The following is a 26,720-nucleotide window of genomic DNA, read 5'->3' as shown; positions in this document are numbered from 1 at the left end:
AAGATGACCCAGTATCTCCTTTGGTAAATACGATTATAAATAACTGAATCACTTTTCACCAGCTTAAGTCAGCCAGCTCTTACTGTGGTTGCCACGGAGAAATCTTTTGGACATTCACCCAGTAACCTTTAAAAGAAAAACTGGCAATCTGAGCACACTTCCTTAATTTGAGGATTAAAACAGAAACACGGGTGTTTATATGAAAAAGGACGATTAAAAGGACAAGTAACTTCCTGCAATTTCCTCAATTATTGATTCCTTTTCTGCAATCTCTGGCTACACCATAAATTGGTCTAAGTCGGAAGTTATGCCCATTTCTAAATTGTGTCCGCCAGTTGTGAGGAGCTCATGGCATTTCAAGTGGATGCCCGAGGGTTTGACTTACTTAGGGATTAAACTGACCCCTGGTTTAGACAACATAATGCAAGTAAACATCTTCCCAGTGATTCAAAATATTCGGCCGCTGTTGCAGAATTGGGTTAAAATAAATCTGTCCCTTTTGGGCAGAATTAATTTGGTGAAGATGATTATTGCCCCTAAACTTCAGTACTTTCTTCACATGTTACCGATAGCAGTCCCACATAATTTGCTAAAGCTTTATAATACAAGTGTGGAGGGTTTTGTGTGGGCAGGCAAAAAGCCATCTTTTAATCGGTCCAAATTATATGCTGCTAAAGAGAGTGGTGGGTTGGCATTGTCCAAGATGGTCTGGTATCATTATGCTTTCTCCCTCTCTCAGTTAGTTAAGATACATAATTCCTTTACGGAGAAGCCATCATGGGTTGTGATTGAGGAAAATCTTGTGGCTCCTTCGTCTTTAGAGGCTTTCCTTACTCAGAAGGGAAGACCAGTACCGTTTAAAGATCCAGTATTGGCTTTCATGCAAGAGACCTGGTTTAGAGCTCACCAATATACCAACATTAGCCCTTATCTTACCGCTAGAGCCTCTATCTGGTATAATAAGAAAATATTAATTGATAAGAAACCGGTCTGGTGGGAGGCTTGGGCTAGGACAGGTATCAATCAGGTGGGGGATTTATTTGGGCAGACTGGTATGAAACCGTTTGCAGAAATCAGACGAGAATTTAATCTGGATCCAAGGGAAATTTGGAGGTTTTTTCAAATAAGACACTGTATTAAAACCATTTTGAATAATAATCCAGACCCTCCATCTAGTATTCAGAAGATGTTTGCAGCCCCTGGCATTAATAGGATCATCCAAATTTTATGGGATCTTCAGAGAGGCGCACTCTCCCAATTTGGGGGGACTGAGGCAGTGTTGGGAGAAGGATCTGGGTATCCAGATTTTAGAGGACAGTTGGAAGACACTGGTTTCATCATGGTATGTTTGCTCACCTGAAACACAGTCTCAACTTATCCAGTACAAATTGCTTCACAGAAATTACTGGACTCCCAGTAAACTAGTCAGGCTGAAGCTTGTGGATAATGATGCATTGGAAATGCCAGGAGGAAGCCGGGACTCTAGTTCATATGTTGTACACATGTGGGAAAAATGATTATTTGTGGGATGGGATCATTAACTTGCTGAATGATATTTTTAAACTCAATCTTTCTAAATCTCCAGCTGTATGTGTCCTGGGCCTGTTACCTGACAATAATATCCTTTCAAAAAAACAGAGACTGTGGATGCGTCTGGCTTTCATAACAGGATGCAGGATAATACTTAGGCACTGGAAGTCATCCAGCCCCCGTTCTCTCAGGGAATGGACTGAACAAATGTCTAAGATGGCATCATATGAACGGGTTATGTACAGAATGAAGGGGAGAGAAGATATTTTTGAGCAGGTCTGGGGTCCTTTTTTGTTGTACATCGACAATGTCTCCTAGATATTGTGATAAATGTTCTTTTGGGGGGGGGGGGGGTTCATGTGTCGTTGGTATTTTTGCTGTTGTCTTTTTCTTTTTCTTTTTTTTCCTTTTTTTTAAAGTCAGTAGAGGGAAGAAATTGTCTAATGTCATCAGTGGTCAAGGTTATGTTTTTGTTTTTTTTTTTTTGTTTCGTTTGTTTCGTTTGTTTGTTTGTTTTTTTGTCTGTTTGTCTTAGTTATTGTTAGTCCTTATTTGTTGGTTGTTGTTAAAAAACAGACAGAGAACTGACAGTATGATTATTCTAGTTGTATATTTGTTAATGTTCTGTCCATCTAAAATATCAATAAAAAAAAAAAAGGACAAGTACCAATTTCCTTATCAGTCAGATGTTTACCTTGATAAGCAATATATTGCTTTAGTCTAGCTGCCTCATTAAAGTTACACAACAGGCTTTTTACATTAAAGCCAGCAAGTCAATTGCATACTCCTTTTCGTGACCCCCTGATCTCTTAAATGGACCTGCAAGGGTTTTTCAGATCTGAAATACTGTGCACAGTCTGTGTATATGCAAGGCAGTGGACAGCTTCTTTTGTAATGTGTGTGACTGTTAATGTAATGTTCAATTATTCCCTTGCAATTTCCACAAACAACTACAAAGTTTGCAAGTCCAACTCATTTAAATGAAAAAATACAGATGTGATCATCTAGACCTGTGAAAATAAATGAATGAAAAACCTTCAGTTATGGATGCTATTACAGCCACAAGATCCTAACAATGTGCTCCATTTCTTTTGTTAGTGATTTTTTGGTAGCATATCTGAATATTTTGCTTACACCTATAAACAATGTTGTTTTTGTTACCACACAGGGAATGCAGTTCGCAAAATTATGCATAAAATCATAAACAACCCAAGGGACGTCTGCAGTATACCATGCTAAAACTCAGTGTCTCTGATACCATTTTTTTGGTATGGAAACTCACACAATTTGCTCATACTGATCACAAGAGTTTAAAAATAAATCAAATTGGAGCTGTTGTTATATGGAACGCCAGGACTGACATAATGAATTAATTAAATACAGCATTAAATAATTAATTAAATGTGGCAATAATTAATTAAAATTGTAAATAATTATTTAAAATGGGAATTAATTAATTAAATAAATATTATTGACACATTTAAGTAATTAATTATTGACAAATTTAAACAATTATTTAATGCTGTATTTAATTAATTCATTTTGGCACTATTGACTCCTTCAGGTCCCACCATGAAATAATTTTATCTGTCAACCTCACCCATCAAACTCAGGGGGCGGGGTTAACGCTGATCGAGTCAAATCCATTGCTTTGGCCTGGTGGCCATTGTTTCTAGCACACAACAACCGGCATGTTGAAACTAACAGAACTGAACTTTGAAAAACCCTGTTTGTGTGTCACCAAATACCATTTTAATATTTTTTAGCCGAGAATGTAGTGGTTTAATCTTCAGATATCTGGTTGGTTTGTCAAGATATCGCCTCTTTGCAAAAGTGCTTCGATGATTTCGGATCAAACGTGGGATAGACTCGCTCGCCTCGCAAACAGTCGAGCTGTTATTACCGCCGACAAAGCGCAGGCCCCGGTACACAGCTGAAATAACCCCCGCAGTACACTGTCTTCATTTACTGAGGTTATATTTATTGGGTTTTTATTTCCTGTACCGAGCTCACAGTTAAGCTGGAACACCGGGGCTGTGAGCTCGGTACACTTGGTACACTCTGTCAGCTGACTGTTAGCGGAGCTAGTGACATCTCTGAATGCATCTGAGCAATTTGTAAACATGTTGACAACCTGACCAGACATGTGAAGAATACGACACTACATTTGCGGCTAAAACAGTATTAAAAGTGTAGCTGGTGACAGAAAAACGGGGTATTTTAAAACCATTGCTGCCTGTGGTTTGAAATGCATTCTGGGATACCTGGCTGCCCCAAGTCCACACAAGCAATCGATTATCTAGGATCGACCTGTCTTGACTTACTTTGCATGGCAACCAATCAAATGTTAGAGAAGCTGCCCCTCCTGGACTCCATTTCCCTCTGGACTCGGTAAAGGAACCTGCTAGAAACACGTGGTCTAATAGTAGTGATGGGCAGATGAAGCTTCATGAAGCACTGAAGCTTTTCATCCAATTGGTTCATCCCAGCGCAAAGCTTCTTGAAGCTTCATTTGCTCTAGTAGGACACCTACTGGACGTAAAAATATTAGTTGGCATGAATTTGAAGAGTGTGGCCTTTTGCACACAGCCTGTAAATGTCAACTATAAAAGGAGTGTGTAAAACATGTATATTGTATTGATGGCAGTATACTTTGTATATTTATGCTGGCAGTATGGAAAATGATTATTTCGAAATGCTTAAAATGGAAATGATCATTTACTGTGAGGTGAGGTGTGGTTGGGGTGTGGACAGTAGTTGTGCTTTTGTAACGTTGAGGTATGGACAGCTACACACTGAGGCGTCAGTCCTGCCTGTTCACATTTTATTCAGTAAAAACTAAATTTTCACTGCTTTTATGACCTTTAGTGGGGAGAACATAGCTAGGATTTAATGATTTAACAAATATTTGAATCCTTTGTCCTCCACAATGCTAAATGGCTGGGAGTCCTCAATCACCATGCTAACCAGGTCTTCATCTATTTGAGATTGTTCTTCTGAGGAAAGACAATAAAGACAAAGCACAAATATAAATATCACACACGTAACTTATAACAGCTGTATAATATTGTTATATCATTTAGTAACATTACTGCATGCTATATTATCATTGCATTTGATGGCTCACCTGGTCTTGCTCCACAATCGGTGTTCCCCTTATTCTCATGCAAAGCTCTGTAGTGCCTGAGCATCGATGAGGTGTTGTTGTTATATCCCAGCTCCCTGGCACATAGCAAACACTTCACCTTGTACAAAAGTAAAGCCGCTTAACATAAATTGTATTGCACCATCAGTATTATGAGAATACATCTTCTGTAGAAATTTACATACCTTGTTGGGAGGAATAAGATCAAAATGTTCCCACACAGGGGAGGACATCCTCCTCTTCTTAGCTGGCTCCATTCTCTCCTGACTTTCTCTCCTCACTCTCATAAACCTTCAAACTGTCTCCAAACTCTCACTAACCGCAACTCTCCATCAAACACCCACATTTTGAATGAAGTCTGAGGGGTTTATATCGCTGTCATATCTCGCGGCAAAGTTCGAACCACTTCATGAACCAGTCACGTGGTACAGCCGGGCAGCGAGGCTTCGGACGTCATCATTTTCAGCTCCTCCCATAAATGAAGCAAGCCTCGATACGCGCATCGCGGAAACGCCCCCTCCATTACTCGACACAAGCTTCGAAGCCTCGATACAGAACGTCACATCACTATCTGAAAGCCCTCCATTTGTTGATAGCTCACCTGGATAACGCTCCCTGGGAATTGCTACAAACAAGTAAGCAATCTTCTCTTGCAACCTTTAACTCACAGGTGTCAAACTCCAGGCCTCGAGGGCCAGTGTCCTGCAGGTTTTAGATGTGATCTTGATCCAACACAGCTGATTTAAATGGCTAAATGATCTCCTCAACATGTCTTGAAGTTCTCCAGAAACCTGGTAATGAACTAATCATTTGATTCAGGTGTGTTGACCCAGGGTGAGATCTAAAACCTGCAGGAGACCGGCCCTCGAGGCCTGGAGTTCGATACCCTTGCCTTAACTTCAAACAATTTAATTAAAATTATCGATCCTGGACTAGTATTAATAACAAAATGATATAATGATAATCAGTGGAAACTAAAATCATGAACCTTTTGAGGGCTGGATTCAAAATCACACGAAAAATCAAAGTTGCGAGGATCAAACACATGTCATAATGCGGTTCAGTAGTGCGTGTGTTCCCCACGTGCCTGCATGTAGTCTTGACAACATCTGGGCATGCTCCTGATATAGGTAGATGGTTTCCTCCAAGATCTGGATCAGGGCACTTCTGAGCCTCCTGACCCTCTCTGGAACTATTTGGAAATGTCAGCTTACCTGTACATAGCGGCCCAGAGGTTCTTGGTTGGATTCAGATCTGAGAAACATGGCTCGCCGATGACATCAATGCCTTTATCCAGGAACTGTCTACACACTCTAGCCACATGTGGCCTGAGAGGGACCACTGTACCATCAGGTTTTACAGTGGGTCTCTGGGTTTCATCCTAGTACTTCACTGTAATGTTGATGGTGGAGGTCTGTTTGACCCTTCAAGAATACAGCTAAACGAACTATGACAGACTACATATAGCAGAATGAAGTATATCTTAATCCAGCATCAGTTATTTCAGTTATCAGTTGTTGTAGCTCAAATCTCTTCACATCCGCTGATCTAATTGAAAATGTATTCTGACTGTCATTTTAATGTTTTGTGAGTCTCTCCTCTCTTCTAGCTCAGCTGGTTTTAATCAGTACAATCGCAGTAGAAGTGTTATTAATGTTTATTCATGTTATTAATCTCCAAGTGTTGCCTATACTGCATGTTAAATGATGTGTCAGCCTGATGTTTTTGAACCTGACGCTGCTACTCTGAGCATCATCCCAGCAGGTCAGTCTTCTTTTATTATGAAACCATAAATCTGAGCTGTGCGGTGCCAGGCAGCTTCAGCAGCTGGACAGTGAAGAGAAACACCTCCACATGCTCTTCTGCTTAATGTGAGACCTGGGGCCAATTACATGAGTCATCCTGCATCATCAGGAGGTTGGGAAGCCCATCTGTAACCGGAAGGTCGCCGGTTCGATCCCCGGGCTCTCTGTCCTGGTCGTTGTGTCCTTAGGCAAGACACTTTACCCTACCACCTACTGGTATTGGCCAGAGGGGCCGATGGCACGATATGGCAGCCTTGCTTCTGTCAGTCTGCCCCAGGGCAGCTGTGGCTACAACCGTAGCTTGCCTCCACCAGTGTGTGTGAATGAATAGTGGCATTGTAAAGTGCTTGGGTGCCTTGAAAAGCGCTATATAAATCCAATCCATTATTATATATTATATTACCCATCCGACAGTGGAGTGTACTGCTGTGAATCTGACAGCGGGGAGTGCAGCAACACCATCAACATCACAGTGTTGTTTCTGTTGTATCTTAATTAAAGAAAAATATGTAAAAGAGTCTACATCAGATTTGAGTACTGGATTCTAAAAGGCCTGAGGGACGACAGTGCCTTATCCATGTGTCCAAGGAGAATTAATGCTGACGTGTGACAACCCCACAAAAAGGAGAATCATTTCAGAGCTGGCTGGGAGTGAGAGGTGATAATGATGATGATGTTAGGTTTGATTAAGCTTTTGTCTGATGACTTGTGAGTACACTTATTGAGTAAAACCATAAATCAAAACAGTCATCCTCCTGTTTCAGTTGTTGGTGCCACATTACCCATAATGCACCACAGCAGCTTTTAGTTCAGTCAGACATTGGAACCATAGAGTTAAACTTACCTTTGGAAAACATAAATGCTTTAAGCTCCTCCAGTCTCCTATGCAAGAACACTCCCTAACTCCTGGTTTGCTTTTGATTTGTCAACAACAATCTAATACAATAACACACACCTGCACTGAATTAGCTTTCCAAGGGAAAAATAATTAATTAATAAAATGTGGTGAAGTAATTTGTCTTTATCCATACCAGCAGCAGCTGATTGTTTGAGGGAAACATTTGAAAGTTTTTTAATCATTTGCTAAATACAGGCAGATGCTGCTATGACACACATCTACAAACTAGCTAAACGGATACAGATTTTCTTTTTGTTTTTCTTTTGGAACTGAAACTCAAAGTGTAGAAAATCCTAGTGTTCTGAAAGTGACAGCAGCAGTGGAAATTCCCCCAATCTGCCAAATTTTAGTGCTTAAACAAAAACAGGTTGTTATAGTGCTTAAAAACAAGCAATGATTGACAGTAAAAGGAAAAACTGAGTGGGGACATTGAGTCCTGGGAGGGAACAGCAAAACAAGTGCAAGTTTGAATCATAGGTTCCTGTGACAACTATGAAAATTTTGCTACTACAAGTCATCAAAACAGGGCTGTTATTGGACAGAAGTCAGCAATGCAGTGATCATTAAGACAGGACACTGGCACCAAAGTGCACCTCATCTGTAATGATGAACATATCAAAGGTTTAGATGTACACGATGATCTTCGATGTCTGGGAAATGAAGAGAGCAGTGTCAGCTGTGTCAACAAATGACCACTTCAGAAAACAATTTTCAGGATCTCTGTGTTTTTTATTAACATGTATAATACACCATGTTGTAAACTGAATTGATGGAAGTAATATTATTATTATTATTATTATTATTATTTTACTTGACCTTACAGATGGTTTAGCTGACATTTATAATCTTTAATAGGTTTCCTTAAATATATGACCATTTTTCTTTAAAATTTCTTTAGAGTAAAATAAATAAAATCAAGTTTAATTACCAAGCAAACAAAAGAAACTGTCAGTGAAATGACATCTCAAAGCAATCAGAGAGGTTGTACCGGGCCTCTGTGCAGTCAAAATGAAAGTGAAAGTACAACCTTGAGAGTGACACATAAAAATGAGGGGCGAGGATATGTGCCAAGTCTTTTGTTTTTTCTGTTTCCAGGAGCCAAGGACAAACAGATACACATAGCTTCAGAGAGGGTCACGTGACTGTATACACCAAGATGTATGCTAAAATTATTCCCCATTCACTGAATGATATTCCTGAACTTTTCTGAAATAATAATGATGTAAAGAAAGAAGTGTGCAAAATTTTAAACGTGGGACTGTTGAAGGCTTTCTTGTGAAGGCTGTTGTTCATTTTCAATCCCGTGACTCCGTTTTTTTTTGGATGCATCTGAAAAGTATTCACTTGTTCTCGTTTCACTTTTTCCACATCATAATATGTTATAGCTTCCTCCAAAATGGATTACATTTATTTTTTCACTTCAAAATTCTAAGCACATTACCCCCTAATAACTAAGTGAATAAAAGTTTGCTTAAAATTGTTGCTAATCTCACATAAAGGGGCCAGGAGTTACTGCACATCGGCTACAACATGAAACTGACAAGATTTGAAGAGTCTTGCTGCTCCTTTAACATACCAAAGGAACTAACGCGACCAGTGGGTGATACGTGGGTTGTTATTGTTACTCACAGATGGGAAAGATGGAGGATAGAGGAAGCAGAAGCAGGGATGCTGCTCAAAAGTACCAGCCAGACACAGTCTAGGAGTGTTTCTCAGCAATACACAATCCCTGATCAAAAAAAAGAACAAGTTTGAACTACTCATTCATGCAAATTTCTATGTCTGAGAGAGCTGCATTTCAATAAGATCCAACACACCTGTGGAGCAAGGAGACGATGGGGGGGGTTGTGCATTTATATGCTGGTCTGGAAAAAGAATGATGACACACACACACTGCTGACTGGACCTAGAGTACTTTCCTGTTACACCACAACCTTTTTTTCTATGGAGGGAGCTAACAGTCTTGCTAATTATGGAGGCTAACACTAATTAAACTAACACTACCAATATGTACAATATGTAACACGTGCGACCAGAAAGGAAAAAAACTTTGGATCATGTTTATACAAACATAAAGATTCAGGTAACCCCCACATTTAGGCCAGTCTGACCACTTCCTCTGCTCCTCTCTTATGCATATACACAACAAGGCCCAACGTCAACATCAACTGCAGGACTGTTTCTCTCGCACTGAGAAGAGTGTCTACAGTTAGCCAAAAGGGTCCTAAACGTAGCCATAATGGTGAAATCCAGATATAATGTATATCTGGCATATCTGGCATATACATTACATACATTCCCACATAGCAAAATTGGTATGGCCCCGACCTGGCCCACACAATGTGCTTACACATGGCCCACATACCACTAAAAATGACGGCTCTTTGGCGGCCCAGATCAGGTTTGCCAGTGGTGGTTCACACATGGGCCAGCACAAGGCCAGTTACAAGACAGTCTTGATTAGTCTGAAGAAGTATCAGCTTTCAAAACATGTTTTAAAAACTGAAGTTCTGATATTGTTTCAGAAAAGTTATGTTTTCATCTCTAACCTTTTAGCAGCCAGAGGCCAGGGAAGCAGAACATCATATCACGAAGGCCCTGAGTAAATTCCCAGCTGGGAAAGTACCCAAAGAATGTTTCAGAGAGATAAAGGACAACTGCTGCCTAAGGGAAAACCTTAAGTGATCCCATATGTGTCCAGAGTTTCACAACAGATCAGACATATTTTCTTAAAACAATATCTGTGCCTTTCAAACCCTAAAAACATGCTACCCCAAAATTAATCACTATATATATGTAAATTGTGGGGGTGCCAGGTGAAGAAGCCATGCTGTAAGTGACTAAGAGCTAAGCTAATAGCTAGGCTAAGCTAGAATCCTCAAAGACAGAATTAGTTAATACTGTGAATTTTGCTTTAAACTATGTGAAGATCACACTATAAAAGAAGTTGTTATGTAAAGGTTTTTATTTAGAACAGGCTACACACATGAGCCATACAAAGCGCCACCAAGTGAGAATCATTTACCATGGCTCATTTATCATAAATTAGCGAGCAGCCTTGGGAAGAAGTAATAGTTTTCAAAACATGTTTCAAAACTTAAGAACCACTAGCCCAGGCTGTAAGACAGGATGTTTTAATTTCTGGTATTCGTGTTAAAGAGGAGATTACCAAGGCCCAGACTTAAAATGGCCACACTCCAGATATCCAGTCGAGTTGGAGGTGTTGATTTACCCAATCTGCGACTTTACCAACTTGCTATTCATCTTACAGTGATCGCAGACTGGCTCAGATGCGACTCTACCCCGATCTGGCTTGATATTGAATCCTCTCAGTCCAAATGTCCCCTGTTTAATTTGTTAAAGAGATCAGTCAAGTCAAAAAACTCTCCAACAATCTTATTATCCTATGCTCTGTCAAGGCCAGGAGGTCTGTCCGTGCTTTGGAGGGTCGGGCCCATTTGACATCCTCCCTGGCTCCTGTTATGAATGGCCCTTATTTCTTGCCTGGATGTCTGGACCGGGGTTTTGTGGTCTGGTCTAATTTGGGGCTGGTTAACTTGGGTGATCTGTTTAGAGGCCGGACCCTTCTTTCCTTTCAGCAGCTTCAACAATGTTTTGGCCTTCAAATTTGGAATTTTTTAGATACCTGCAACTGAGGCACTTTATAATTAATGACACCACCCTATTGTTGGACCCTACTAGGTCCGCAGTGGAGGATGCTTTGTCCTCCCTGCATTCTGGAAAATCCATCAGTTCCTTTTATAAGGTTCTTAACTCTAGCTCAGCCCCTCGCTTCCTGGCTGCTAAACAGGCCTGGGAAAGAAACCTATAGGCTGCTCAATAAATGTTCCAGACTGGCAGGAGATTTGGGCCTGTGCTTCTAAGATATCTGTCTGTAATCGGGCTAAATCAATTCAGTTAAAAATTGTTCATCGGGAATACATCACACCCTCTTTAAAAAGTAAAATAGATGTAAACTCCTCCCCTTTATGCTGGAAGTGTAATGTGGAGGAGGGTGATTTTATGCATTGTTTTTGGTCATGTGTGAAAATTCAATATGTCTGGTCTGATGTTGGAAAGGTGCTTTCAGTTATTTTCAACTCTGTTGTTCCTCTGGACCCTCTCTGTCTTATACTGGGAGTAATGGAAAATCTGGTTATCAAAGGCAAACACAAGAGACTGTTCCAGCTGTTATCTTTTGCGGCCAGGAAGAATATCGTGCGCCTCTGAGGCAGGCCAGCAATCCCAACGAAGAAATCCTGGCATATCATTGTTATGGACTGTATTCCCAATGAATATATAACTTGTATGCTCAACTCCACCTTGGACTCTTTCCACAGAACCTGGGACCCATATCTGAAATACGTTGGACCTGTACTTTCATCCTCCTTGTTGCGGGGCTTTCCAAACTGAATTAATTTGCCTGAATATTGGTCTTCTTGATTTGTTTTGATTCCTGGTGGTGGTTTACCTCAACTGCCTTGTATGTGCCTCAGAACCTTGTATTGCCTGAGCTAAGTTCTGTTCTGGTTCTTGTGTACTTTTTCTTTTGTCATTGTCTGTTACTATGGAAAAAAATTCTAATAAAAATATTTTTAAAAAACCCCCAAAACAAAGCAAAGCAAAACAAAACAAAAAAACTTAAGTTTAGACATAGTTTTATAAGAGTTAAGGTTTCATCTCTAACTCAGCATTTTTAACCATAACTGCTTCAGTCAAGGCCTGAGCTCTCTCTCTCTCTCTCTCTCTCTCTCTCTCTCTGAGTAGATGTGGTGGATAAGTGAGTCTTGGAGCATGTTGCTCCATGGGCAAATTTCCTGAAACTTTTCTCTTTTTTGTGTGTGTACTAGTGATGTTCGATTTGTGAACGAATCATTCAATACTCGAGAATCACTTTACTGACTCGTGAATCATGGTTCACAAGCGCAACTGACTCACTGACTCATCCCTGTTGCTGTTATCAAACTAATTCCATTAGTAGAAATATATCTAGCTTATAATTAAAATTGTGGGGAAAAAACAACAGCCAGTTTCTTAACAAAAACATTTCTGCTCTGAACTGGAAGAAAAAACCCTGAGTAGAAGCCCACATCAAGACAATAGCTCCTCGGTTCACAGTAGCATCGCTCTGCTAACATGCTAACAGCACATTTGAGTTACTCACTCCCTCCCTTGCTGTGCTGAATCGTAGCGTAAGCGATTCACTCAGGACTCACTCACCCCCTCCCTCCTGGCTCACAGCTCAAACGAGTTGAATGAATCACTGACTCACTCACCCCCTCCCTTCCTGTGCTAAATCGTAGCATAGACGAATCACACACTCACCCCCTCCCGAGAAGGGTCTGGCTGCAGCCACTGTGGAGCTCCACAGTAACCGGATACACGTGACCTCCACACTAACCGGAAACACGTGACCTCCACAGTAACCGGAAACACGTGACCTCCACAGTAACCGGAAACACGTGACCTCCACAGTAGCCGTAAACACGCATGGATACCGTGGAAGTCTTGCAAGTTGATCGCAAAGGTTGGGACAGAGTCTTTCTTAAATAAATTTGCCGTTAGTGATTTCATAATTCTAGGAATCGTCTAGTTTTCTTACAATGATCATGTTGCCACTTTTTTTGCGTTACAACAACATTCCTTCTTATTTTAATGTTTTTTCATCGTGCTCCATGGCAGAGAAACACACAGATCAATATCTCATTGTCGGCATTGTCAAGCTGTCGTAGGTAAGTACATGTATTGTCTCATGACCAGAACGCTACCATTGTTTACATGTTAGATTTGTTCCTATCTCTGTGTGTATATTCTTTTCTTTGTGTACCTAGCCCCACAGGTGTGCAATAAACCCAGAGAAATCACTGAAACGGTGTTGAACCCAGCACCTTCAATGTCTGGTGACACTGGTAAAAGTTCTTATTTTGAATAGTGATTGTCATATATAGGTGAAATAATAATCTTGCATTCATTATCTTGTTGTAGTTGATGGCTCATAAACGAATTTGTTACATGCTGTTTCAAATGAATTTCCTTCTATAGATAGTGCTTATTTTTCTTGCATTTGTATGCATTTAGTATGCATTCTATGTAGTGTTTTGTCTGAAACCTGTTAAAATCCCTATAGAACCTCAGGAAAGAGTTGACAACAAGAAAGCCAATAGAAGGTCTCAACAGATGCAACTTTTCCTGACCTGTGTGGACCACCGTGCGAAGCTCTGACAAAGCCTGAGAACATTTTGGCCAGCCGTTCATTGTGGTGTTTTGTACCGCACCCTGGCCAACAACAGCTTGTATGTTAAAGTTTTCAGATGTCGCAAAGTGCAACTTTTAGTGCTTATCTGATTTTGTCATCCACAGTCTATGACACCTCTCTGTTTTTTTTAGCTCAACTATGTTCTGGACATCAGCAGACCCAAAGATGAGCTGATTGTTGAAACGTCTTCTGGATGCCTCACGCGGGCAGATTTTTGGACACTGGGTTTAAACAAACAAATGGAATCGACTGTAAGTATTATTTTTTCTATGAATATGAAATAATAAAGTGTACATTCATTTTTTTCATGATTTTTTCTGTTTCAGATTGGAAATGGCTGTTTTGAGCTTATCACTAAAATTGTTCAGTCAAAGGTACTGTATGTTGTATATGATGATTGTCAAGCTTTAATTTAAAGAGTTGTTGTTTTAAATGTTTTTTGTTTTTTTTTTTACATTCTAGGGGATAAGCATTTACATAGAAAATCTGTATGTCACCCGGACTTGGCTTGCACCCTATGGCTGTGATCCATTGCAGTCCTTTCCTGTAAGTGTACCGTCCTTTAAAGAAACAAGCAAGTAATCAAAATGATTTTTTTTTATAACTTTGGTGCAAGTTTATATACAGGATACTTAAAAATACAATTCTGTTTCAGACTGATGCTCAGAGGATGCACATCATAGTTCTCCCTCTCTGGACACCTGGTCATTTCCAGTTGTGTGTAAGTCTTGTTTTTTGACACATACAAACTGTTAGAATTTTGCTATGTGTCTGAGATGTATTCAAGCTTTTATGATGCAGTTTCAAAAGTCTTTGATTGTGATCGCTTGCAATGACATTGTTTTCAGGTTTGAAGTCATGGCTAACTGTCTTTTAGGTACTGAAGCCACCTAAAAGAGAAATCCTCTTTCTTGACCCATTATACACCAAGGCAGGATTTGGTGGCCAACAATATGTTTCACTTTTGAGGTCACATTTTTATAAGCATTTTTGGTTTGTCCCGGAGTTTTCAGGAACCTGTTAAGTGCATCCCAGATCATGTTCTGCTGATCTTGAGTGTTCACACATACAGTACACTCACATGCTTTTTTTATAAACTATATCAACAAGTTTCTGTGTGGAGTTTACATGTTCTCCCCGTGTTTGCGTGGGTTCCCTCCGGGTACTCCGGCTTCCTCCCACCGTCCAAAGACATGCAGCTTGTGGGGATACGTTAATTGGATAATCCAAATTGCCACTAGGTGTAACTGTGTGAATGAATGTGAGTGTGAATGGTTGTCTGTCTCTGTGTGTTGGCCCTGCGACAGACTGGCGACCTGTCCAGTCTGTCGCCCTATGACAGCTGGGATAGGCTCCAGTGCCCTCCGCGACCCTGAAAAGGATAAGCGGAAGCGAATGGATGGATGGATATATCAGCATGATGCTTCAGCATTTTATTCTATTTCTCATCTTCACATTATGATCAAGTCAGTGATGCTGTCTTTAGATGACTTTCAGACATAAATAGGGTCTTCCAATGTTCTAGTTTAACATAAAACACCATTAAAAATTAGTTTATAAAATATGCCAACCTTAACTTAAAGCTGTAAATGCTTTATTTTGACCAACTGTGAGCATGTGACTGTACTTTTTCATTTTGTTATGCTGTTTTGTTGAGGTCGTGTTCCTAAGGCCTGTAGTTACAGTTGGTGCTATTAGCAATAAACATTTCACACCGATCATCATGACATCTGTTAACTTGTGAATGTAACTGTCTTTTTAAAAAAAAGGTATCTTGCAGTGAAGATCATTCAGATCAGTGGTCAGAAAAAAAGAGCTTTGACTTGAAGGTATGTGCTAGTTTAAGTGTATGGTGAATGATATGAATTAGTCTTCTTTTAAGGGATTTTATTAACGAGCCTTTATTTTCAATGTAATACAGGGTTTTCCAAGCCAAGACTATGGAGTTGACTGTGGGATCTTCATGCTGATGGTAATTTTTCTCTTCTCTTCTTGAGATTCATACAGAAGCTAATTTAAGCTTCTAAAAAGATGACATTTTTATTTTTTCTTCCAAATAGTCTGCTCTGTACGTGGCACTGGATGCTTCATTTGACTATACTATTGTAAGTATTCTATTTACTTTCACAGCAATGGAGTCTTGAATCTTTTGAAAGTTGTTAAATATGTTTCATATTAATATTTTACAGTCAGACATGCCCTACTTGCGTAAATGGTGGTGCTTGCTGTTGATGGAGAACTTTGATCTCAGGAGGTATTTATATTTTGACTTCTGTTCTATGTTGTGTCAAAGTTTACACACCTTAACAATATCAACATTTTCTGTTAAGCTCTGGCAAGCTATTTGCACACTGGAGAGAGGAAGCCAAAGCTGTGCTTGAAGGACAACACGTGCCCATTTTCAGACTGAAAAAGCGCAAGTTCCAGGAAGTCAGGTCAGTATTCACTTTAAACAGTAGTGTAATTACTTGTTTAGTGACATTTGAATAACTGTTAAAAAACTGTTCTGCAACAGAGAAATAACTATGTTTTTGTCCCCATTTGCCTGACACAGGAGCCAGCAGTTGTTGAAGATCTGCGTCCTGCTGTGCAGTGGGTTGTCCAAAATAAGGCACTTTTCCGTGGACACGTAACAATGCCAAAATATCTGTCCTTAAATCAAGGGGACCAGCAGAGGGTCTTAAGAGACATGTCAGAGGAAGAAGACACTGGAGCAAGGGACTTGTTCCTCTTTGTTTTTCAGTTTGCAGAGGACATGGAGCTCTTTTTGAAAGCATGTGCTGATGAGCAGGGACTAAGGGTCAGTGCTATGTTTGACATGTAATGGACAAATGAATGCACTGGCTGTGTTTGTTTAATATGTCGTTGTTGTTGTTTTTTGTTTTGTTTTTGCATAGTACAAAATTCCAATTAAACTTATTTCAAAATGTTGTTCACTTGATTCTATGTCCATACTTATAATAAAGGATTACAGTGTAACAGCATTAAATGTAAATGTAACAGCATTTTTTTTAAACTTGTAATTTCAAAATAAAAAGCTTATTGTTGATATTAACAGTAAAGAATTGTAATCAATAATATTTTTATACATTTTAAACATTAACACTCTGGGCTCTATCCTGGCCATTTGTGGACACTTCACTTATTCTTTTTTTTTGACTACTGCACTGCAGTGGACCAAAAGAATGACACGGGTTTGATCTTAAGGATCTAATAGTTGTGTGTGTTGTGCATGACATTACCACACATATATGTATTTGCAAGATAGAGTAGAATAAATTATGACGCATGAAATATTACATAGGCTGCAGTGAATTTCTGTTGATACAGACTATTGAGCTTTGAGTTTCCCAGTCAAACTTAGCTTTGAAGCACCTGCTAAAAACACTTTTACTCTTGTACATTTCATAACAAGACACCATAGCCAAAATATTAACAAAATATATATTATTAAAAAATTCAAAGCTGCAGCACATACAGCAACAAACACCGTTAGTAAATGTGTCCTGGAGTTTATGCAGGTGCAGAAAGTGCTGCTGCTGTAAGTCAGCCTAACAGCTTCCAGATCACTTATTTTTCTGGAAAGATGGTAGGAAGGGCATCACTGCTCATTTCTACAGTCTCCCAGATCTTGGAATACAAGGCCTTTGTACCATGAAACCACTTCGCAGTACTAGGAGTCCACTAAAACCTATAAAGAGAGTGATCCTGGAAGAAATGGGGCACACACTAGTGACCTCAACAATTGCAAGACAGCCTTTTCCCCGATGCTCAGATGGGGAAAAAAAGGAAGTTTCATGAAAACATTAGGACTTTATCACCGTTTTATCTGAAAAGTTAATGGTAATATATAACCTAACTGGCTATAAAGAGTAAAAAATTTAGATACAATTTTGATTTTGATGAAAAGGACTGGTGCTATTTTAAAGAGTCAGGTCGGTAAAAGTAGATAAATGTTTTAAGAAATCTACATTTTATAGCATTTTGTGAACATACACAAAAAGTGGCCATTTTTGGCAACAAACAAGCTGAGAGAGAGTTTTATATTTTTTGCTCTCCTTGAACAAAAATAATAGTGCATAATAATCAATGTTGATGTTAATCAATTAGATGTCCCAGACTCTACTATTAATAATACAGCAGTCCCTCGTTTATCGCTGGTGTTACGTTCTAAAAATAACCTGCGGTAGGTGAAATCCGTGAAGTAGCCAACTTTATTTTTTACAATTATTATAGGTGTTAAGACTGTAAAACCCCTCACTACATGCTTTATACACTTATCTCAGACAGGCATGAACATTTTCACACTTTTCTCTTTTGTTTAAACACTCTTAGAGTTCAAATCTTCGTAGAAACATAAGTCCAGTATTATGGAATGAAACCAAAAGGTGCATTTGAGGGTGCAAAACATTTCGTCGGCATTGTTGTGTTTGTTTGGGAGAAAACTTACAAACATACAGTACAGCACTTCAGAGTTACACTGCTAGCGATCGAAGATTTATGTAAATTCGACAAGCTAAACGCATTCTGTACTGTACAGCGGGAGTCCCCAACCTTTTTTGCACCACAGACCACTTTAATGTCAGACAATATTTTCAGGGAACGACCTTTAAGGTGTCGCGGATAAATACAACAAAAGAATAAAAAAAAAGAAACTGTGGTATTTTGTAAATATAATAATAAACGTGACTTGAGCTGTGCGCCAACAACAATGACAGTGACATCCTCCTCTCTGCTTCTTAATGCTCTCTGGTCGCTATGGTAACGCGTAAATAGTTCTTTCAAAATAAGACACACAACTACAACCATACATTTCACACCGGAGGATCAACTGTCGCGGAACGGTACCAAAGGACTCACGGACCGGGACCAGTCCGTGGGCCTATTAGGGACCGCTCCTGTACAGGAGACACTGGACTAGATTGATTGACAATGGTCTACAGCAATCAGAACGCACAACACGATGTACTGTAAAAAAAATAAATAAATAAATCAGCGAAACAGCAAGTGTCGCGGAAGGTGCGCCGCGTTATAGCGAGGGACCACTGTACACTTTTGGCCACGAACAATTTAGGGGATGGTGAATTTTTTGAACAAACCCAGAGTGTTAAAAACCCCCACTTAAAACCATTTTTATTTCTCAGCAGCATCAATACTAACAAAAACGCAATTTAGTTTTCGCTGTCAAAGTCGATTTAACTGAAGTTACGTGTTTCCGGTTACTGTGGAGGTCACGTGTTTCCGGTTAGTGTGGAGCTCCACAGTGGCTGCAGCCAGGTGCTCTTGCCCCTCCCTCCTGACTCACAGCTTCTTCTTCTTCTTGGTTGACAACCAATGTTAAGGCGCATTACCGCCCCCTGGCTCACAGCTCAGTGGACATTTAGATGAGAAAATATATATTTGACACATTTAAGAAAAATACTAATAAAATAAAATAAAAATATATAAATGTTCCCTTTAGATTTTTTTTTGCTCTTTTTTGCTCTATAAAATAGTTGTTTTCTTTTACAATCATTCATCTTAGCAGTAGGATTTACATGAAAAGAGAAACAAATTAAGTTTGAGTGAAAATATACGTTTTTGCACTCTCTGGTCAACTGACTCAGTGACTCAAATGACTCAAGAAACCCAATTCACTTTGGTGAGTGACTCATTAAAACTCGATTCAGTAAAATGAATCTAATTTACCATCACTATTGTGTACTGCCATTTTTTCTGTTGTTTTGATGTTTAGTGGTTGGTGTTACTTTTCTTGAAGCTATAGTCATCTGTAAAGTGGAAGAACACTGAGACTAAACAACAAAAATGTAAAGGGAAAAAAGTCTCAATCACAGAGACATGGTCAATCAGAGGTAGACAAAAAAATATGAGCAAATTTATGCTGTGAACCCGTAATATGAATCAGGCCAATGCTGCCTCAAAATGAGCCTTTCGTTTTAGCCTGGTGGATCTTGAGAAACTAAATTATGTAGAAAAGACACACAGGATAATGCTGCTGACTGGAAGAGGGAGTTTCCTGGAGAAATTTTCCTAGCGTCATCGCTGGAATCTGTATTTTATTTTCCAGTGCTTTCTCTCTTCTTTCTGTTGACACCCATTAAATAATTCCAGATCACATTTCAAAATCAGGGCTGGATTTGAAAAACTTTCAGTTGTATAAATGCGGCTGCTCAAATCTTAGACACAAAGAGACTGGCTACTTTAACTGTCTATAGGTCTGGGATCACATGTAAAACCTGCATGGAGAGCATTTTATAAAACCCCATTCACAAAAAAGGTTGGAGAGCTACAGTGGAGGATTTTAGGTGGTGCAGTGGCTGTAGATGCTTTTATTTCTGTTTTGATCCAAGTGGTGATGAGAACTGCATGTTCTGTCCTCTCAGAGAGAAGCTCTGTTCCACTGTTTCCTGGACTGAAGCTCATTCTAGTCTGTGTGTGGATCATTGCAGAGGCTGCTCCATTTATTTGGACAGTGTTTTTATCTACAGACGGTCATTCTGGGTCTCATGTCACAGGTCAGTCTCAAACCAGAGTCAAATTTTAACTATTGAAATTAAAAAATTTTTATCAAAATTATATCAACAGAAAATAGAAAATAGAGCATTAATTGCATTGTGATGTTAAAATAATGTTGATCAGGATGATCAGAACTCTCATAAACATTGATTATCAATATTACTGTATGGTGAATAATCTGGAAAAATGTAAGAATATTTTTATTAAAATCTTATCATGTGTTTTGTAAAAAAAAAAAAAAAAAGAACTTGTCTTTGAGTTAGTGCTGTTTCATAACTGTTTCAGTGATGCCTGATCTCTCTCTCTCTCTGTTGACATGGTGGATGAGTGATTTTGTGAGTGTGATGCACCATGAGTGAACTGTCTGAAACTTTTCTCTCTCTTTTTTTTTGTGATTAATTGTTTTTAGAAAAACAAACATATAATCCATAATGTCAGTGAGTAAAAGTTAAGCAATGATCTAAAAACCAAGACAAGGAGATCTATGAGAAAAAAGACAACATTCAAAAAGAAAAATCTGGCCCATAAGAAGACAAGAAAAAATATGAAAGAAGGGGGAGATGAATGGACAGAGAGCAAGACATAAGGCATTTAACCACGTCCTTTGACCACGTATCCTATGGGGGGTGCTTTGGGAGTATGGGATCTCTCACCTGGTGCTATGATTGACTCTCTCCTTGTACAACTATTGTGAGAGCTTGGTCTGAATTGTCAGCAATAAGTCAGACTAGATCCCCGTGGGTGTTGGATTCTGCCAGGGTTGCCATTTGTCTCCAACTCTCTTCTTAGTTTTTATGAACAGAATTTCTAGGTGCAGCCTAGTGGCCGGAGGCTTCCACTTTGGTAGCCTCAGAATCTTATCTCTGCTTTTTGCAGATGATGTGGTTGTGTTTGGTTTGTCAGCTGTTGGCCTAAAGCTCACAGTGAAGTGATTTGCAGCCAAGTATGAAGTATGAGAAATGAAAATCAGGACCTCCAAATCTGAGGCCAGTGTCCTCAACCAGAAAATCCCAGAGTGTTGGCTCTGGGTCACCGATGTGTTGTTGCTCCAAGTGGAGATGTTTAAGTATCTTGGGGTCTTGTTCACAAGTAAAGGTTACGTACGTAGGTTACGTACGTTACGTATATTACGTATTTAAAATACAAAATATGAGTAACTGTATTCCGCTACAGTTACCGTTTAAAAAGGTGGTATTTAGAATACAGTTACTTTGTTGAAATAAATGGATGTACGGCGGTAGTTTCCTGTTTCATATTGTGGCGGGCCAGGACTGTTTGGGTTTTGTTTGACAGCTACGTTCTGTTGTTCCAGGCAGCTGCGTTACGGTTGCCATGGTTACAGGGTGACGCTCTCTCTCTGCGCCTTTTTGTTGTTGTTGTTGTGCTAAGCTAACAGGCAGAATGCTACAGGCATACCTCTAAAGAATGTAGCATCATGGGCAGTGTAGTCCGTGCTGCAGGGAGAATGGACTGCCATACCCGTTATGTGTCTGTGAGCGCGAGGAGGGAGAAAAAGGCGAGTGGAAAGGTACGAGCAGTCATCGAGCAAAAACGGGAGCTGGAAGCACGTAAATATAATAATAACCACTGCAGCCAAGAAGAGAGCCTGATGAGCCCAGTTGTAAGTAAGCTATTAATACTCGACTGTACACCGTGTTCGTGTTTTCCTCCGAAAGAATAAGTTCAGTTGGAGCAGTCTTTCAACGTCTCTCTCTGTCTCTCACTAGCAAAGTTGACCCACACAACAAAGTAAATCTATTTTTCGGCTAGAAGCCCGACACGGAACCCGCCGTATTAGTCAGAGGTCCCTTTACTACGGTTCGGAGCCGCAGACCTTCAGTAATAGTAATAAATCACACAGCAATAGTACATTCATGTAGTTGTAAACAGCATTATAATGTATTAAGTATTCCAAAGTATTCAGAATAGTTACTCTCATTGAGTAACATAACAGAATACGTTATAAAATACATTTTGGGGCATGTATTCTGTAATCTGTAGTGGAATACATTTTAAAAGTAACCTTCCCAACACTGTCAGTAACAAGTAATCTCATATACCAGCTGAAGGACCTTTTTTGTCACATCACATCTTTGTTTCTCTACTTTTGTTGCAACACTACATGAGGAGTGACGTGAGAGGTCAACTCTTCTCAGAGTCTCTTGCTAAAAATATGAATTTGAATTGTTTTAAAAGATAAAAAACCAAGCTGAGCAAAGTTACTATGGAATCTTCTTCTCTGTGTGGCCTGTAAGGCTCAAGAGCATACACACGTTCCTTTATGTCTGACCATCTGACCATAACTGAATTTAGGAACAGGAACTACCACACCACTACTCTCTGCAGGTGTAAAAGGGCTGTGGCAGTGTGACAGGTTGAAGGACTACTGCATATAAAACTGTTCAGTTAATACTAATTCATATTAGTTAATGTAAAGACAAAAATAATGTAAATATGGTAAGAAAATGGTTAAGAGTTTATTATTTTTCATGTTATATTAATGGCTTTCATGTTATTTAAGAGAACTGCAATCTATACATCACTGATCGGCTAGTAAGCCTTTTCTGGGATCGATTAGTAGTGTCTCTGTTCTCCACTAGGGGCTTTTGTAGCATTCTCCTCACTGCAATAAACGACTGCATGAGAGACGCAAGTCATAATAACTCTCATGATTCTTTTCCCCCTTTTTTCAGGTAAAAGTGTTTAAAGGTTGATATATTTTCAATGTGTACACTGTTAAGATATCTAAGAGGTAACCCTTCATTGTTTTGTAAGCTTTAGAAGCATTATATTAGAGATTTGTGCACATGTACGTGGCGGTTTTGAGCCTCAGTTTTGTACTGTATAATGGCCATTAAGATAAAGGCAGGAGCTAAAAACGCCGCTATTGTCAACCATTTTATTAGGAAACCTGCTCAAGTATATGTATAGTAAGCACTTTAGTATTTCAGTTTATTATTTCGTGTTTTTCTTCTACCATGTGACATTTAGCAGTACAGAATGTGAAAAGTTTCTGCTCATTTTCACTGCAATAAACAACTGCATGAGAGACGCAAGTCATAATCACTCTCGTGATTCTTTTCCCCCTGTTTTCAGGGGTGTAACAGCAGCAGACCTGTATTTATTAGGTGAACCAAAATGGATCGGTCATGAGTGGACCGAGGCAGGTAAAAGGGTTTAACAAAAAACAAGCCGCTTATTGAGGTTGAGAAAAACATGAAAAACAAGGGCAGAAGAGAACAAAGATTAAACTAAACTAAAACCTATACTGGGAAAAACTAAACTAAGATCAAAGCACAAGGAATGTGGGGAAAAACTTCAGAACAGGAACACGGAGAGACTGAGGACTTAAATGCAAAGAAGGGCAAAGATTAACAACAAAGATTAAACTAAAACCTATACTGGGAAAAACTAAACTAGACTCTCAAAATAAAACAGGAAACAGTGAGACAGACTATGACAACACGAGCATGACACAGGGGTCAAGGGCACACGAGTGAGAGGGGACACGAGAGAACATACATGAAAGAACAACACAAGAACGACGAGATACAGAAGACATGACAGATTCAGACAGAAAACGGGGAGTGACACAGCGATAAGAAAACATTGACCGGGAGTATAACCAACTTAACAGGAAAACCAGTGACTAAACTAAAAGACAAAAACTTAAACATTACACATAAAGTTCAATCAGAAAAAACGTAAAAGACTCAAAATATTGGATCAAATGATCGTGGCAGTAGATTTGAGTAAATTGACACAGATATCATTATAATTGTGAGATAGTGCTTTGCTAAGTGTCAACATGATGAGGAAAGTCTGTCAATGACAAAGAGACGTTTCACTCAGGTTATTGTAGAAGATGGTTCTGAAAACACTCCCATATTACAGTAAATGTTGTGGCTTCATTTTTTTTATGACAATTATGGGTCCAAAAAGTCACAATGGGCTGCTCAAGAGCCGGCAACACATCATTGGCTGTTTTAAACAGGAGGGATATTTTATTATGTAATATTAGAACTCAAAACATGGTTAATAAGACTAATTGTTCTGTAGTTGTGTTCATAAAACCTCTGTTGAGGTTCAGTCAGTATGTGAAATTAAGTAAGTAGGAAATCAAATTAGGTGTGAGGCAATTATTCTGGTTTTGGTTGGAAAAGAAAGAAATGTGATGAAGGTTTGACAGGCATGACTGACAAATATATGTGTTAGTATTTTCAGTGTTACATTCCAGTTAAACATATATGTAACATTATATAAATGCTGGTGCTAGAGCAGCTCAGCATTCACAATTGGTGGTTGTAGTTTCTGGCTAATAATGAAAAGAAATAGAAAATATTCTACAAAAGGTATTCAATTGGTTTTCTTCTGTCCTGTTTTTAATGAATTGTTATTCATTTTGTATCTGTTTTGTTCAAAGATACTAAAAATCACCATGAAGCTGCTAACTGTGTCTGCACTTCTCTGTGCAATGGTGGCTCTAACCACGGCTGCTGGTGAGTATCATTGTATAATTTTTTATCATGTATATAATTTTAATGAAACATATAAATGAATAATACAATATACACCTTTCTTATAATTATCATATGCAGAAAATTGATGGTCAAAATCAATACTTTTGGTGGTAATTTGTCCGTGTCTTCACTGTGCAGAGGCCAGAGATGAAGTAGAGGGATTGATGCCCCCAGGTGAACAATATTTTCCAGATTTTCAATAATTATTGTCATGGTTAGCAGACAAAAAAGCACCTCAATGTTTGTAACACAAAGGATGTTTTCAAGTGTCTGGCTGTTATAAAGGCCATACTTAACCCTTTAAGTACCACACCAAGAAAAAAAGCAATGGAAAAAGCCTTATGTGCTCAACCATTTGGTTGCATAAGCATAGGAAGCACATTCTGACCGACACACACTCTGTGATTATCATCAAGTGTAGCCGCCATTGTAGTATAGAGCCTTCATCACACCTGTACTCTGTCAATCACTTAACTTATGTTTCAGTGTCAAATCTTACTTGTGCAACTTTTCAGTTATTATTTGTATAATTATTAAACATAATACAAAATAAGATATCAGCCAGAGACACATGAACAGCTATTCATTTACTCCCAGCCAAGAGTCACGTGGTCAAGAGGTGCATTTATTGTCCTGATGGTTGGAATCAAGAGGTCCCCTCGTTCCCCTCGTTGTCCTGGTGGTTGGACTAAATACGGTCATCGCTGCTTTTTCTTTAATTCAACAGTCGCGAGTTGGGCTGATGCTGAGGTAACTTATTTGTATTGTCTTCAATACCCGATTAAACCACATCCTTTTAACTGTTACGTACTCATTATTTTTGAAAACCTCTGCTCGCTTTCTTTCTCCATTGAAGAAATCCTGCAAGTCCATGAGGGCACATCTTGCATCAGTTCGCAACATCAATGAGTACCGTGAGATTCAGAGGCTGACTGGCAAAAAAGAAAGTTGGATTGGAGGAACTGATGCATCAGAGGTATTTTGTTTATCATTTGTCAGGTGTAGGCATGAGAATTGATAAGAATTTAACTCTGATTTGATCATCCATTCTCTTATTGATTCTTATTGGGTTCTCCCTGGCTCTGCTTTGAAACTCACCACCATAGCTTAGCAGCATATCAGTGACAGTACATTTTTGAAAATGAATTGAATGCTGTGTGGTCAAATGTTTACGCCTGTTGAAGGTATTTCCTCTCTTTGTTGGGATCAGTGATTAATTTAAAAAAAACAATGTGTGTTGATTTATATCTAATGGTATCACTCTGAACATCACTGCTCTTTCATATGCATTCCCATATGGAAAGGATATATATAAATCTTATAAAGTTTGTATCTGTCTTGTATGAAACTTGTATGAAAAGCATACAAGAGTGAAAACAGATATAAGATCCCTTGAAAAATTATATAATGAAACTTGTATGTTTTGGATACTTACTAAAAAAATATCTGAAAGTAATGAGAAAGTGGCCACTTTCATGAGTAAATCATATATAAATCATATATGTTTTTACTATTTCTTTTCCGTATGGGTTTGTAGGGCAACTAATGCAGGTACAGCAGCTTCAAGACTTCAAGCTGTGTGCTTAAAGTCAGATGATCTGCTAGGACTCTGAGTAGGCTCAACATTTTGGCTTGTCTGAACCAATAAGTCCAATTTCTTCCTTCTAGGAGGGTGAGTGGTTGTGGAGTGATGAGACCTGTTTTACCTATAAAAAGTGGTGCTTTAGAGAGCCCAATAATGATCGCAATCAGGACTGCCTTCAGATAAATCGTGGAGGTAAATTAGAACACAATTATTAATATGAATTATTAATGTGTGTGAATAGTTTCTGTGATCAAAGATACAACTAATAACAGCTTGTTAACAAGTGTTTGGGCTTTGATTTGTGTGATTTCTACTTTTGAACCTTTCAGTTTTCAAGTGCTGGGATGATATGTGGTGTGATGCTCATCTGCCATCTGTCTGCGCCAAGAACATCTCATCATTCTTGGGCTGACACTGGAGCATGAAAATCCCATAAAACACACACTGACGTATGATGGTGTTTGT

The 26,720-nt window shown here is 39.0% G+C and overlaps 1 protein-coding gene across 1 annotated transcript; it reads left to right on the top strand.

Annotated features, from left to right (window-relative positions):
• Positions 1-12,777: 12,777 nt before the first annotated feature.
• Positions 12,778-16,450, top strand: LOC308399808 (uncharacterized protein). Its single transcript, XM_080887239.1, has 14 exons — positions 12,778-12,905; positions 13,061-13,110; positions 13,210-13,287; positions 13,506-13,671; positions 13,766-13,885; positions 13,961-14,008; positions 14,097-14,180; positions 14,290-14,355; positions 15,404-15,463; positions 15,556-15,606; positions 15,695-15,739; positions 15,824-15,888; positions 15,965-16,069; positions 16,189-16,450. The coding sequence occupies exons 5-14, from the start codon at positions 13,874-13,876 to the stop codon at positions 16,265-16,267; spliced, it is 615 nt and encodes a 204-aa protein (XP_080743365.1). The 5' UTR covers positions 12,778-12,905; positions 13,061-13,110; positions 13,210-13,287; positions 13,506-13,671; positions 13,766-13,873; the 3' UTR covers positions 16,268-16,450.
• The last annotated feature ends 10,270 nt before the right edge of the window (positions 16,451-26,720 follow it).

This window comes from Rhamphochromis sp. 'chilingali' (genome assembly GCF_963969265.1).
Source record: "Rhamphochromis sp. 'chilingali' genome assembly, chromosome: 1".
Classification (NCBI taxonomy): Eukaryota; Metazoa; Chordata; class Actinopteri; order Cichliformes; family Cichlidae; genus Rhamphochromis; species Rhamphochromis sp. 'chilingali'.
The sequence above is the reverse complement of the archived record's forward strand: the minus strand, read 5'-3'. Positions and strand labels throughout refer to the sequence as shown.